Source organism: Prosopis cineraria, unplaced genomic scaffold, assembly GCF_029017545.1.
Source record: "Prosopis cineraria cultivar Desert tree isolate PC_DT_omini unplaced genomic scaffold, ASM2901754v1 PC10, whole genome shotgun sequence".
NCBI lineage: Eukaryota > Viridiplantae > Streptophyta > Magnoliopsida > Fabales > Fabaceae > Prosopis > Prosopis cineraria.
This window is the reverse complement of record NW_026555341.1, coordinates 3108489-3123351: the sequence shown is the minus strand read 5'-3', so window position 1 is coordinate 3123351 and position 14863 is coordinate 3108489. Positions and strand designations below refer to the sequence as shown.

The 14863-nt window shown below is 35.1% G+C and overlaps 1 protein-coding gene across 2 annotated transcripts; it reads right to left on the bottom strand.

Annotated features, from left to right (window-relative positions):
* Positions 1-2398: 2398 nt before the first annotated feature.
* LOC129321383 (PI-PLC X domain-containing protein At5g67130-like) lies at positions 2399-11108 on the bottom strand. 2 transcript variants are annotated; one of them, XM_054967122.1, is made up of 9 exons: positions 9820-11108; positions 6138-6143; positions 4519-4651; positions 4271-4408; positions 3826-3924; positions 3389-3692; positions 3087-3310; positions 2891-2977; positions 2399-2750 (listed from the first exon to the last, which is right to left on the bottom strand). In XM_054967122.1, the coding sequence occupies exons 1-9, from the start codon at positions 10860-10862 to the stop codon at positions 2574-2576; spliced, it is 2211 nt and encodes a 736-aa protein (XP_054823097.1). In that variant the 5' UTR covers positions 10863-11108; the 3' UTR covers positions 2399-2573. The 2 variants fall into 2 exon arrangements, with proteins under 2 accessions (XP_054823097.1, XP_054823095.1); XM_054967120.1 differs by lacking the exons at positions 6138-6143; positions 9820-11108 and adding exons at positions 4751-4834; positions 4935-5117 and having other exon boundaries at positions 4519-4641.
* Positions 11109-14863: the final 3755 nt, after the last annotated feature.

The window sequence follows — 14863 nt, the reverse complement described above, 5'->3', positions numbered from 1 at the left end:
AGAGACTTAATTTTATATGGGTTCAAAAATATTCTGATATTTTATTTCAGTTCATAGGAAAAAGTTAAAAGAATTTTAATTGTAAAGACCAAAATGCTTTTCACCCATTATGTAGAATAATTAGTTATTAATTTTCTTACTTTACTTGTTAATTTACAAATGTGAATTGCAAATTATATAAGTTAACATGTCAATATTATATAAGATTTTCACCATCAATTTTTCAATCATAAATAATAATATCAGTTGTTAAATTGATAACTTTACTTATTAATTTATTAACATCAATTATAAATTTCTAACATGTCTTATAATTTATTAATATTAATCATGAATTACTAACAGATTTTATAATTTACAACTGATGTTAATGAATTAATAAGTAAAATTAATAAATTAATAATTAATATTATTGATTGTTAACAAATGAATATAATTTATAAGTGATATTGATAAATTAACAAAGACAGTAAAAAATTAATAATTAGTAATTTTATATAATATGTAAAGAGTACTTTGATATCTCCACGGTCAAGATTCCTTTAACTTTTTTTCCTGGATTAAAGTAAAATTTCAAAAAAAAAATTAAACCCTTATAAAATTAAGTCTCCTCTTTAATCTTTGAAATTCTCTCTAAAACTAATATTTATTCATGTGTGTGCGTACTTAATAAAAAAAACACGTGGATTTGTGGTGCTTAAGAATAATGAGACAGTGACTAATAAACAAGTGCCTTTATTTGTGCGTGGCCAACATGTGAATGCCTGTTGTAGGCACAGCATTTGGCTGGGATAACACTCTGGCAAAAGACAACAAAAAAAGTGGTTGAACATCCGAATCACATGCATGAGTCTGTGTGTGTCAACAGTGCTTTGCTGGGAAAAAAAACATTGTTTAATTTAACAACGTCTATTTACATATTGATCACATTTGATGGAAAATAAACATTTTTCAATTAATCAATAAACAATTTGCAATGTTCAGTGACAGTTTCGTTCTTTTTCCTTTTCTTTTTGTTGGATATAAAAAGTGACCGGTGAATTATACAATAGATATACAGGACAATTTCAGTAAACTGACGAAGTGAAAAACGCCCTTGTCCGAATGGTATATTCATTTAGAGATTTACCATACATTTAAATAAATAAGAAGAAATACCACTGATTTCAAGGATAATGTAATTTTTAAAACACGGAGTGCTATAAATCATCTGATATGGTTCGCTCAAAAACATCGAGGTGTTTATTTATGACCTATTGTAAAGCATCAGAAACTAAATATGTTGTGTGATGTTTTATAAAAAAATTAATTATTTAGCTTATGTAGTTTTAATCCAATTCTAACTTAGCACTTAAATTACAATTCATTGTAATTCAATTCTTATAATTTTAACTTGATTATAACCTAATTCCTAACTTTTAATTACAATTTTAGTTACTATCTTTTAAAAAAATAAAATTATAAAGATTAAAAATATTTTAAAATTATATTATTCACAAAATTTGTAAAGATTAAAAGGGCCAAATTATAAACAAAAATTACAACTGACTTAATGTTTGTTAATATATATATATATATCCTCGATATGATTGAAGAGTGATGCACTTTCCCCTGGTTGTATACTGGCAACTGGCATGAGCCAACAATGAAAAATTGAATAATGTTTTATACTGAAGATCGAATTATTGAAACATCTAGAAAATGACTCATAAGTAAGCCACGAGTTTTCAGACAAGACTATGAAAAAGATAAGAATCGATGGAGGAGAACTAAGAAATGAAAGAAGGAGAAGCATTCTATGGAACAGAGTTGTAAGGTTTTAAGGTACCTTCCAAGCACAGCTTCGAAAATAAAGGGAATAAAGTGGGGTTTAATTCAAAGCTGCGTTGGATCAGGGTTGCTGCAGGGGAATAAAGCTGTACTCGGATTCTTCCAGGGCACTGAATGTTATTAGGAATTTCTTCATGTGCAACGGCGGAATACTACCTTCCAGTTTATTTTCAGACAAGGCTCATCGGCTGGCTCATGCCATATGCATAATATGGAAGTTCGTTTGTAATCATGTCCAAGACATACCAGAAGACTCATGCCATATGCATAATATGGAAGTTCGTTTGTAATCATGTCCAAGACATACCAGAAGACTGCAAGAACTCACACCATCTGGAATCGAACTTCGATCATATAACGGCATCAATTTTTAACCCTACAGTTACCTTCAGGCTTCATCCCTCTGTATTAAAAAAAAAAAAAACGAGGAGTTTCCAAAATTTTCATTTTTTTAAAAAAAAGGAAGAAAATGTATTGATCAATTAATAACCTATTACATCAATAATCATACACACACAAAAAGTAGAAAGAGGGAGAGGAGCAACGATGGTTGTAAGTAGACAGAAGGAAGTCTGAAGAAACAATGTATAGAAGAATGTTGAAAGAAACAATGAAATAGCAGCTCCAAATGTTGTATCGGTGAAAAAATGGAATAAATTAACAACGGACAAAGTTAAAAATGAAAAACAAATTTACGTAGATTCCAAAGATACAGGGGGGAGGAAACAAGTGTAACCTATGTGTCATACGGAAGCCAACAAAGTTCCCAACGCCAAAATAAGAGCAGCTGATTGCAGCACACGGCCGGCTTTAATTTTGCCGTTGGAATGGGAAGGCTGGTTTGATCCTCCATCACCCAAGGCTGCCGGTGGAGGCGGAGATATCACTGGCACATCGCACGTCCCAAATGTAGCATTTGCCTGCTCGTAATTTCAACCAAACTCATTTTTAAATTGTAATCTCCACCCAAAGCAGATAATCACTTGTGATCTGTGGGAACAGATGAGTAAACCAGAAAAAATAAACTGCAAAGTAAGAATGGGTTGTAGAAATATAGAACCTTGCAGTAGGCGATGTTATCGCAACCGCAAGTGAGATGACCATTGGCTTCATCAACAGCTTCCGGGGATCCTCCCCCATCACTCCTCTTCATCAATCAACAAACACGGTGGATCAACACATACACGTACGCTCACACATGGTGAAAAAAGATCAATAACGAGGCGAATGATGGTGATGACATTAGGATAACGTACCTGATAAAAGTCAACAGCTATGAAATTCGGCCACCGGTTGCCCGATGCTTGATTGCAAGTGTTCATCATGCTAAGCACTGGCGCTGAATTGTTTGCGCAGGCTTGCGCTGCAACAGGGTCTGTCGGAAAATAGTTTACCAGAACCAGGGACTTGGATTTGTTGTCCATCGCGGACGACTCTGCACGTTTCGGACATGATCCAGCTTGCATTCCATCATCCCCGTCTGATCATTCATGCACAATATATATCAACACCATCAATTAATGTTTGATCCTTATCAATCTATATAGAAGAAGCTCACATTGGTTTTCGACGACATAGTTCCACTGGTAAGCGATGCCCTCGGAAGCTTCTTTGGATGCTTTGGAAGTGAAAACAAGGAGGCGCTGGTTCTGTTCAACCATGTCGTCGACGGTGGGCCAGTCAGCACCATCCTTGGGCATCCGAGACAGGGGAAACAAGTAGTCGGAGAGGCCGGAAGCGTTGAACACCTTGGTGAGCCCATTGGAAGATGTAACGTAGTCTTCTATGAAGATGGTCACTATCTCTGTTGGGTTTGCCTCCAAAAACGAACGTATCTCTCTCAGCACGTCGATGGCAGGTTGCTGCCCAAATCAAATCACACGCCTTTCGCTTAATGTAATCACTACTAACACCCAAACCATTCACATTTCCCCAACTTTACCGGTTTATAATTCTCATCATGATATATATTATGCATTAATTAATTGCACTTACAAATGAAGTGAAGTTGTAGCATTGCCCACCGAAGGAGTGACACAGCCAGATGTCGTTTTCAAAGTCGTACATGTCTAACATAAGTCCTCGAACGCCGTCCTATGATTTGCACCCAACCAAAAAATAATCAATTCACATTAATCCACACATACTATGGGTTGTGATGGTAGTTACGCGCTTTAAATGATCTATAATATATCTCATCTCATAACTCCTAATGAATTAATTGGAGAAGATATGCAGTTCGCCATCGTATATATGGTTCGCTAATTAATTGGAGAAAAAAAGTAAATGATAGATCCCATATACTCCTTCGCCGTTCAAGTTGATTTGGTAACAGTTGACAGGAACTTCTATGTGAATCATTAATAAAGAGTAAAGACAGCGATATAATTGTTGAGTAAACGAATCGGAATTGCAAATGAATGATAGGAAGAGAGGTTACATTGAGCTGACTGGTGACGGAGTCTTCCTGGTTGGTTGGGGACAGGATGGCGGATCCGGTGGCCGAAGTAGCGCCAGAGCGAGCGTACGAGTTGTGCGTGGTCAACCATGAATACCTGTTGAACGCCAGACCTTTGACCTAATCACGTCAACACAAGAAACAAAATTCACCGTTGAATTCATGTTTAGATCAAACTGAAGGACGCCAAAACAACAATCATCCGGATCAGCAGTTAAGCAGAATCAGACCTTGGAAGTGGGGCTCGCAGGCTGGATCCGGGTACACCTGGGTCGGGTATTCCCATTTGCAGGGCACGTCTCGCAACGAAGACCCGCGTCACATTGGTTATCCGACCCGCAAGTTTCTCCTAACTGTCGTCCCCTTCCAATGAAAAGACAAATCGAAGTTAAATTATCAGGCAAGTGTCAGAATTTGAACGATCAGCAGTCATCAAACAATTCACAACAATAAAATGAAGACCTTAAGACAGGACGAGCTGGTCACCATGCAGAGTACCATCAAAACCAGTGGAATCTTTGAAGTGCCAATGCTGCCCTCTAACCTCTGCAAGGGAAAAAAGTAGTTGTTAAGTTACCGGTGTACCAGCACAAAAAAAAAAAAAAGAAAAGAAAAAAAAAGAAAAAACAGTTACTAGGTAGCTTGCCTTCATTTTTGGGTTTAGCCCTCTTCAGGCAAACAAAGTTTCTTGGTCGAGAATAGTGAGGGGCATATCGTATGACGGTTGTGAAAAACAGAAGCTGATAAGAGCCTGGATTATGAGTGGGAGGAGGGCCAAGTATTTGAACAATTCAGCCTAAATTTGTAGAAAAGTGAACATGTTGATCTAGAAAAGTATTATGCGTTGATTAAATACTAAGATCGACAACAGTTCATACATGGTGGACTGGTTTGCTGCATTACTGTTTGAATATTACAAAAGGGGATCTTTGACCAAAAAAAATAGAGAGAGAACATTACAAAGGGGATGCTTCGTGGGATATGAGATGAAGGTTAATTTTCTTTCTTTCTTTTTTCTTTTTTTGGGGGGTGGGGGGAGGATTGTTTTGTTGAGTGTTCATACTCTGCAAAGTCAATTTACCCGTTCGAAACACAAAAAGTCAGAAGGTTTACCGTTTCCATTTCTAGAAGCATACGTCAATTTCAACTTGAACGATAGCATTATCGTTAGCTGGAAGTTGTACCGGTCTCTACCCAAGGAATGTTTCCTTTTTACTGTTTCTCCATGTGAAATTATAAAACAATTTCAGATAAAAATCATACACACCAATAAAACATGATAATAATATTTTACAATTTATTTTTTTAAATAAAATTACAATATTTTTTAAAATATCACTACTCATTTAATCATTGTTATAATATTATTTAATTTTTTTTCATGAATCATATTAAAAAATATAATTGATAAAGCTTTATTTTTTAAAATTTTCTTATGTTTAGAGACAACACGATTTTTTTAAAATTATTTTATAATTTAAAACAAACGTCATGATATCAGAATGAAAACAATAATCCCTTTAAAACAAGCCTGTTGTCAGCATCATCACTTTGCCGCGTCACCATCACGCGTCTCGTGTATCAGGCGCCAAAACTTGTGGACCCCATCTTTTCATTATTAAATTTCACTTTTGCCCTTCTATAGTTTCTATGAAATAATTTCTTCTTCTTCTTCTTTTAAAATTTTGGATTTTAATTTTAATCTATATCTATTCCTTTTTCTTAAAAAATTAATGTTATTTTATTCAAACAAATCCAGAAGCTTCTCCTCAACCTTTCATTTTTTATCCCGTTTATCAAATATCATCATCAACATTTTACGTTTATTTGTTTATTTCATTCTGCCAACAAATTACTTAACCTCTCATTAAATCAAAAAATAAGGTTTTGTTTGGATATTATGATAAAATGAATTGAAAAAATTAAAACAATAATGAACCAAATCACCTTTCTTTATATAGTAAACATGATAAAACTTATTAATATATATTCATTGGCGAACAACAAGTTATCAAGCATATAAGAGACGTTGAGTCTCAATTGATAACAAAAAGGGTTCTCGGGCTCTCTTACCACAGTTTATCTGAATGTAAAAAATACATAAGACTTTGTAAAATAAGTGTTTGATTATTATTGAAAAATAAGTTAATTACAAATCTAAACTGAAAATAAAACTAATTGAGAAACTTAAAAACTACGGGTGTAGAATGCGAGTTTTTTTAGTGTTGACTATTTTCTTCTTCTATACTTTGGTACTCTATTTATAGTGACAGAGTAATGACAACCTCCCTCTTAGTACCTAAAATGTTTTTCTAAAGAATTGGGGATTCTATGAAACTCGTGACATGATTTTTACTCATTGTCTTTCATTTTTGATAGCCAACCCATCTTGTTGAGATACTTGGCACGATAATGCTGCTCCTGCAAGATTCGAGATCATTTAGGATCATGTCTTTATGTACTAATAATTTAGGGTTTGCAACTGGCGAGATTTTAACATACTTATCCCGTCGTGGCTTTCCATTGATCTCAAGGTCAGCCCCTTTGTTTACACTGTTGATTGGGCCTGACTCTTCAATCACTTAGTCCATATGACTTTATGACCTACCTAATGTTTTAACAAGTGATGTTTCATATTTAGCTCAAATATTATATATTAGAAATATAAAAATCATCATATTTTTTAAAAATTTCATGAATTATAATTTCTAACCACAAATATTAAATTACTCCTTCTTTTTATAATTATACTCACCCATTTTCGTTAATTAGTTTTTTATTTTTTTAATTTATTATATTTCATTTTTTTTTTCAGTAAGTAAATGGGATCTAAATTTAAAAAGTAAAAATGAAAAGGGCCCCTTGATTATAAATTTAATACCTCATCCAGCTTTGAAAATAATTTTGATAAAAGTCGAGATGAAGATGATGAGATTTTAAAAAGTTTGATATATTTATAAAATTAAGAGCTTATTTTTATTCAATATTTATATTTAAAATAAGAAAATTGAAGAAGGACCATCACAAATCACTGTAACCATGAAATCAAGAAAGAAGAAAGAAGAAGAAGGTTCACCTTATTACTCATGGGGATTGTACAAAGGCAAACAAAAAATTAAATCACGCATCTACCAGTTTATATTGAAAAACTCAAGAACAAATAGCTCAACGCAGTGGTTGCTCTGCAATCAATGAGAACATATGCGGGCTTCCTTGAGTTTCCTAGAAACAATTTACCCAAAACGATTTTGATTGAAAAACTCAATAACTAACAGACTGACATGTGAGTTTCATGAATTTTCGCTAGAAGCTTAAGTACAAGTTGAGTATAGCTTTAGGAGGTGTTTGGAAGAGAGAGATGATGGCAAGGAAATGCGAGAAGAGGATGAGCAGAGAGGGAAGAAGGCAGGGCATGGTGTTTGAGCAAAACAGTGAATAATAGATATGGCATTGAGGTACGAGAAATCACGAAGGAGATGGAATCTGCCACTAATAAGCTTTAGCCAGATACAATGAAGGAAAAGAAGAAATCACGAAGAAGACAAAGCAAAAGGCATAAGAGATTGCAAAATCGTAATCGAAGTTCAAGACGAGAAATCAATGGAGGTCGCTAGATGTCATTACTTGCAGATTTGGAAGGCAATGGTTTCCAAATCATGCGATGGTTTGAACTAGACTTGATCGTCTCCTTCACCTCTTAACGCTTCTTCTCCCCTCCTGGCCACTCTAATTCCATTCTGGATGTTAACTGCAGCTAGGAAATCTTGCATAGTGCTATCTGGTAACCAACGATGGTGCTCACTGCCATTAGGGCAGTGCTTGCAGTTAGGGATAGAGGAAGGGAAATAGCAAGGAAGATAATTCGAGAAGTCTACTTTGGTGAAATTAGAATCGGAAAAATTTTCAATTTCACCATACTGGACAAACTGTTTTTTTTATTTTTTATTTCAATTCTAATTTCATATCCTCCAATTCTATCATACCAGAGGCGCACTAAAATTTTTCCTACAGAACCGTTATCTTTTATGAATCTTTGTAAGTGAAAATCGGATCCTATACATGAAGTAAGCATGGTCAAAGAGGGAGATCATAATCATAAAAAATGAATTTTGATTCGTCAACATTTCGCGTTTATTTTTTCCCTTTCTACAAACAAGAAATACATGGTCTTTAATTAACTCAAAAATCTAAAAACTAAAAGGTGGAAATGAAAAGGATTCCTCATTCTAAAGCTTTCCCCACAGCATCATTTTCTTTCATGAATTTTTGTGGGCGAGGATGGGATTCTATAAAAGTATGCATGGGCAGAGAAAAATGATAATGACAGAAAGTCCTCATCTATCCTATTTCAAGAATACTTTTTCCCACGTAACGCACTAGGCAAATCTAGTTCATGAGAAGTGGGTACACTTTCAATCCCAATAAAGAGTTGCTGCACTTTCCCCAAATTTGGGCCCTTCTGGGAACAAGTCTTGGACCTCTCGGGTTTTGAGCAACACCGACTGTTTCCAGGACAATAGGCCCGATACCCGAAAGACAAGCTGTTTGAGACCGAAGAGTTTATCAGCCCAAAAACAATACACACACACACAATCTCAAAACATGAGCAATTTTCATTTTTTAATTCCTTCTTTCCTTTGTTCTCTTTTCTTACACATCTTCCTCTGTTTTATATATATATATATATATATATTAAAAAGTTATTCACACAGGATCAGAGCCAGAGTTAACTGCTACGGTGGATCATGCTTCAGGGAGGGTGAGAGTTGAGTTGAGGATTTGCGATTCCAGACAATAATTTATTTTGGAACCGATGAAATCTGAATCGGGGATTCAGCAAGATGAATGGTTATAAATTTTTTTTGCTAGTGACGCATGTTTTAGAGAATATCTAATCCGGCCTGGGAATCCAGAATCAAATTTGAAAATTGATAGGAATCACGAATCATGGGGACTCCAGAAAGAGATTATATCAGGATCCTACCTTTGCATAGCTCGAGAGAACTCTATCTAGTCTCTTGTGCAATTAAGTACGTGGAATTCTAGACAACATCAAAGTCATTTCCACAGCTCAAAAGAGCTTCGCCTTTAAGCATGTCCAACTTGGGGGGTTTGGCAGCCGCATCCAGAGACAACGGGTAAATACCCACTTAACATTAACCTCGAATTTGTCCTTTATTTCACATAAGTATGCGTTCAAACCTCAATCATCACATGCTATTTCTTCTTCTTCCTTTTAAACGACATGCACCTATTACCATGTCAAATTCTCAAAAGAAAAAAAAAATTGCTTTTTCAAGAAGGGTGGCTGGGTTGGGGAAAACGATTTAAAAAATGCCAGAACGCCAACCTAGAAGTAGCGCGGTCGAAATTTCTGTACAGTAGTCGCAAGCGACACAGATAAAAATGAGAACCATCAATTGGTGTATTTACAGCTAAAAATTAACATATAAGAAATGGGGTGAAAAATCCGCTCTCTGTTCTACCACTCAACTACTGCCTACCGAAATTTCTATTCACATCTCACACACATCCAACTGTCAGATTCCGACCAATTTCGCGTCTGATTCGTCACCAATTTTCGGAGCCTATCCTCCGCCGAACTGTTATCGGACAGGCGCCACGATTCAAATTTCCATTCGCAACAGGCATCCGTTTCCGGTGAAATTGGAGCCGAAGGTGCTGCCTTGGAAACCCAATGTGGAAAATCGAAGTGGCTTCTTGGGGACGTCGATGGCTCCTCCACACGATCCAATGAGACGGTTTCATTGGCCACAAAGGGATGCTCCAAGAGCTTCTCCGCCGTCCATCTCTTTCTAGCATCCTTCACCAGACACTTTCTTACAAAATCCTTCCCTTCTTCTGATAAATCACTCGGAATCCCAGGTAATTCATCTGCCGCCCCAATCCTCATCAACAGCGAGAAAATATTGGAGCCATCCTTGAAATCCCAGGCGGGTTTTCCGGTGACCATCTCTACCACCGCACACCCAAGGGCCCATATATCCACCGGAGATTTGTACTCGTTGTCATTTACTGATTCAGGGGACATGCACACAGGAGTTCCCCTGAGCTCATACTTGGTTTCTCCACTGCCCTGTTTTCCCCCTGACTTCTTGGCGAGTCCAAAGTCTGCAATCTTGACCTCTCCACTGCCAAAGAGAAGTATGTTGGGAAGCTTTATATCACAGTGAACGAAGCCGTTAGCATGAATGTGCCTGAGGCCCTGGAGGATGGACCTGGTGTATCGGCGGACATCGGATTCCGGCAACCTTCCGCCGTGAATCTTGAGCTGATCGGCTAGACTACCGCCGGCGGCGTATTCCAGGAACAAATTATAATACTCGGAACCGTTCTCGAAGGTAGAGTCGTGGCCGAAACACCTGATGATCTGGGGGCAGAGTCCGAGCCGATTAAGTACGTATTGTTCGTTCTGGAGAGAAGAAGAAGCTCGGACACCAGCGGACTTGACGGCTGTAAGGGGTGGAAAGTGAGCAGAAGTATCTCTGGGAATGGCCAAGTGAATGGAAGCAAAGGCTCCGGCACCAAGGGAGGCTCCTCGATCCCACCCCATGGATTTCTAGTGCTTTGAGAGGAAGAAACAAAAGAATGAAAGTAACCAGCGAGGGCCGAATTCACAAGAATAGAGAGAGGGAAATATATATAGAGAGAGTAGGGAATGAAGGGGGTAGGGGTGAAGTAAAGGCATAATTGGAGCACGTGATAGGTGAGGAGGGAGGATATTTGCCATGGGAGTTTCCAAATTTGGCTGAATTAGCGTACCTGGGGAGACGCTGTCACGCTGACCAAGTGCTCCCATATGCTATGAACCTCTCCTAGTTCTACTATTCAATGTTTGGGGAACGCCTAATCTGGTCAGGACTTCTTTTTATTCATTCAACTTTGACCTTTCAATTCAACCCTCGTCAGCTCTGCATTCCTGTAGCTCGACCACATCCCTTCACGTAATTTGCCCCCGCAAGCCGCGCTGTCTGTTTGTGTTCTGCTTCCTATTGGTCCCTTTAGTTCACATTTATCTCCTTGCCTAATTACTTAGGATTCATTTTGAATTCCTCTAATTTGGCGTCCACTGATTCATTAACCATGTCCTCCTCATTGCTACTCTGCATAGGTGCATCGAATGACTATGGCATTGTTTGATATGATGCAAGAATTTTTAATGTAATCAGAATTGAAATTGAAATCAGAATATAATTGAGTTATAAATGTATGTTTGGTATGAAGATGGAATCTGAATATAATATTAATAAATATATGTATTTAAAATAAATAAAGACTAAAATGTCCTTATAAAAAAAATAAAAAACTCAACCATTATGATGGAATGTGTATGTGAGGCACTTATGACAATTTCGTGAAATTGTGTCAATTCTATCATGATGGAGATGGAATTGAATTCTGAGTATTTTGATAAATTAAAATTTATAAAGAATTGGATTCATGTATATCAAGCTATTAAAAGTATGATTTCAATTTTATTTTTATTTTTTTAAAACTTAATTTTAATATATCAAATATGACCTATGATCTTTCGTTTACTCGAATCTTTGTAACAAAGTATTGCCCTTTTATTTTCATCCTTCCAATACAAGTGCAATCTCGTCCCCAGAAAATATTGTATAATCGAGAAACGTACAATTTAATTAAGCCCTCATTCCAGAGATAAAATTGTCCATCGCTGGCGCAATTCAATAACTGAATTATCCGATTGAAAACCTTCTTTTTTGTCGGCGGTGGTCCTAAATAGTAACTGGTCGAAAAGCAGGGAGAAATGAAAAAATTAGAACGGTGATAAATTTCATGGATTCATAAATATAATAATCGCTTTACTCTAGTTTTGAAATAAAATCACGTGATAAATAAGTTAATCCTTTTTTATAATTAAAGATAAATAAGTTAATCCTTACCCTCTGTTTCTTATTTATTGCTATTAGTTAATAATTAGTGATAAGGTCGGATCTGATGGGTAGTTGGCGTCAAAAAAAAAAAAAAAAGGAAACGAAAGGTGGGTACGTAGCTCCATTAATTAAATCGTGTTTTAAATGATCACTAGTATTTTTTTCAGGTTACAATATAAATTATTGGTAAGATGTGGATTTTCTAAAAATCTCCCTATCTTTCCAATCTTAACTTCAAGGATAATAAATATAACAATTAATTTATTGAAGACATCTTTATTAATTACTTAATAAAATAAAGGTGTAATTAAAAAATATTAAACACCTGTTCAATACTTTATATTTTAAATTAAGATTTCTAAAAAGCGATTTATATTATAATTTGGAAGGAGTAATTCGTATTTTACATATAATGCTCTGGGTTCGTTGCATGTTTAATGTTCCACGGAACGGAACTTTGAACCCGTTTTCTCACCCAAAACAAAAAAAGTATTCCCCGGAATTAGCTTCAAGCGTTGCATGTCGTAATCATGATATATACGCTTGTCCCGTCGAATCATCGTGCAACACTCGCAAAACGTGCATTTAATTTGGATCTGTAGAGAAACAGGTATTGCCAATGCATCTTCCTATATCACCTGTGGTGGAGCTAGAAAATTTTATTGATAGAGGCAAAACATATATAAATAAATATTAATATTTTTGAAACACTTTTCCTAAATTAATATTTTCTAAAATATAATTATAAATATTTATTTAATTAATCAAAATTAAATCCATTAAAATTAATCAAATTTTGTGTTGAAAATGATAGAATAAGGTAATTATTAATATCACATGCTAATACTCTTTTTTGATGAAAAGACTCATACTCTTTTAGAATAAATATTTTTAATGCAAATAACAAAAAATATTTTATAATATACAAAACTCTCCTAAACTTTAAGATAACAAAATTTCTTTTACTTTTAAAAGTTTAAAATTAATCTCTCTAACTTTTTATTTTGTTATCCTAGATTCTCTTACTATTATTTTTTAATTATTTTATTAACAAAAGTTGTCATTCATGTTAAGAAAAGATACATAACACCTCATGTGACATTTTATATAAGCTCATAATAACTTTGTAAATATTTTGTCCATATTTTTCTATTATTAGTGGTACATATTTTTCTCATTTAAATGAAGGATAAATTTTTATTGATATAATTCGTTCTTAAATTGTGTTAAAAATCATTAGAATATTTTTTCAATGTCAAATGCGATATGTATCTCATTAATTTGATGTCACAAACTTTGCTAATAAAATAACAGAGTTGTTAACAATAGGGGTCTTTGAAAAGAAAAAAAAGACTAGAGAGGTTAAATTTAAAGGTTTAAAAGAAAAAAAAGTTATATGTAACTGCGTTAAAGTTTATGAGAGTTTTATAGATTTTAGTCTAATTTTATATATTTGTATGAATAATATTAACAAGATGCTTTCTCTTATGAACCAATTTGCAAAGGTTTTTGCCACAAATTAAAAAAGTTGTAGTGGAATGACTGAGAAATTGTTGAGGCGAGAAGAATGAAATTTTTTTAAAAAAACTTAAAATGATGCAAGAGGGGGCAAATAATATTTTTTTTATGGGCGCAAGTGATAATTTCCTCCATCCTATAACTAAGAGGTACTATTGATTTTAGCGGGGGCAGCTGCCTCCTTTCTCTTCAACGCAGATTCATCCCTGCCAGCATATATATTTGCCAGCATCTACAAAAGAAAGATTGTTTTCCCGTTTCTCCACTTAGTCAAACTAAGAATATTATTGCATAGGGCAGTCGAAGTGATTATAACTTTTTTTGTCAAAATTAGGAATATAATTGAAAAAACATACAATTTTTAAGATTTCAATTAATTTTTAAGAATCATGAAATAGTTATTAACAGGAATCTGAGGGGGTTGTATATATGCATGAATCTGAGGAGGCCTAGCTTTAACCATCAATGTCAATGAACATGAACACATACAAAGGCAAGAAAAGGAAGCATGTGAGGGTCGGCCGCGGGAGGGAGAAGCATGACAAAGCTGGCATGGCCCACCAAAGGGTCGGCAAGTGAATGCAACCATAACCTCCGCATTTGAAGCAAGTCCCCTTCCAATCGGCTTCTGAACTCCAATTATTTTCCTCGCCCCCAAAAAATTTAAACAAACATTGATTTTTCCTATTATTTTTTATTACAAAATATACAAACGTATTATATTATTCTGATGTTAAAGGTCAGAGAAAATCAGAAAAAGTATAGATTTTTACTCAGTCTCACACTCTACAGCCTTTTCCTTTATTTTTTTGTAGCCTTTACAACAAATTGATGTCTTCGGAATCCAGTTAGAAAATATATGCACTTGGTTTTTTTTTTTTGGGTATATGATATTTACAATAATCCACATGAGATCGCCGACCAGCTCCCACTAGAGATTTTGAAGATTTTCGAGAAATGACCACCTCAATTCAGGCATCTAAAATGATATATATAATGATATAAAACGGTGTGCGTGTGACACAACTGGCAGGAAAAATTGTTGGGCAAGTGATTGTTCTGAATGGAAGCTGTGTTTCATCATGTATGGCATTTTGCATCATTTCGCTGTTTCACGTGAATTTTCCAATAAAATATA

Excerpts from the sequence above, each read along its gene's own strand:
- LOC129321383 (XM_054967122.1), bottom strand. The coding sequence starts at position 10,862 with ATGGGGTGGGATCGAGGAGCCTCCCTTGGTGCCGGAGCCTTTGCTTCC. Across the intron at positions 4,409-4,518 it reads CTGCGAGCCCCACTTCCAAG|GTCAAAGGTCTGGCGTTCAA; the intron begins GTCTGATTCTGC and ends TGACGTGATTAG. Across the intron at positions 3,311-3,388 it reads CTATGTCGTCGAAAACCAAT|ACGGGGATGATGGAATGCAA; the intron begins GTGAGCTTCTTC and ends ATGAATGATCAG.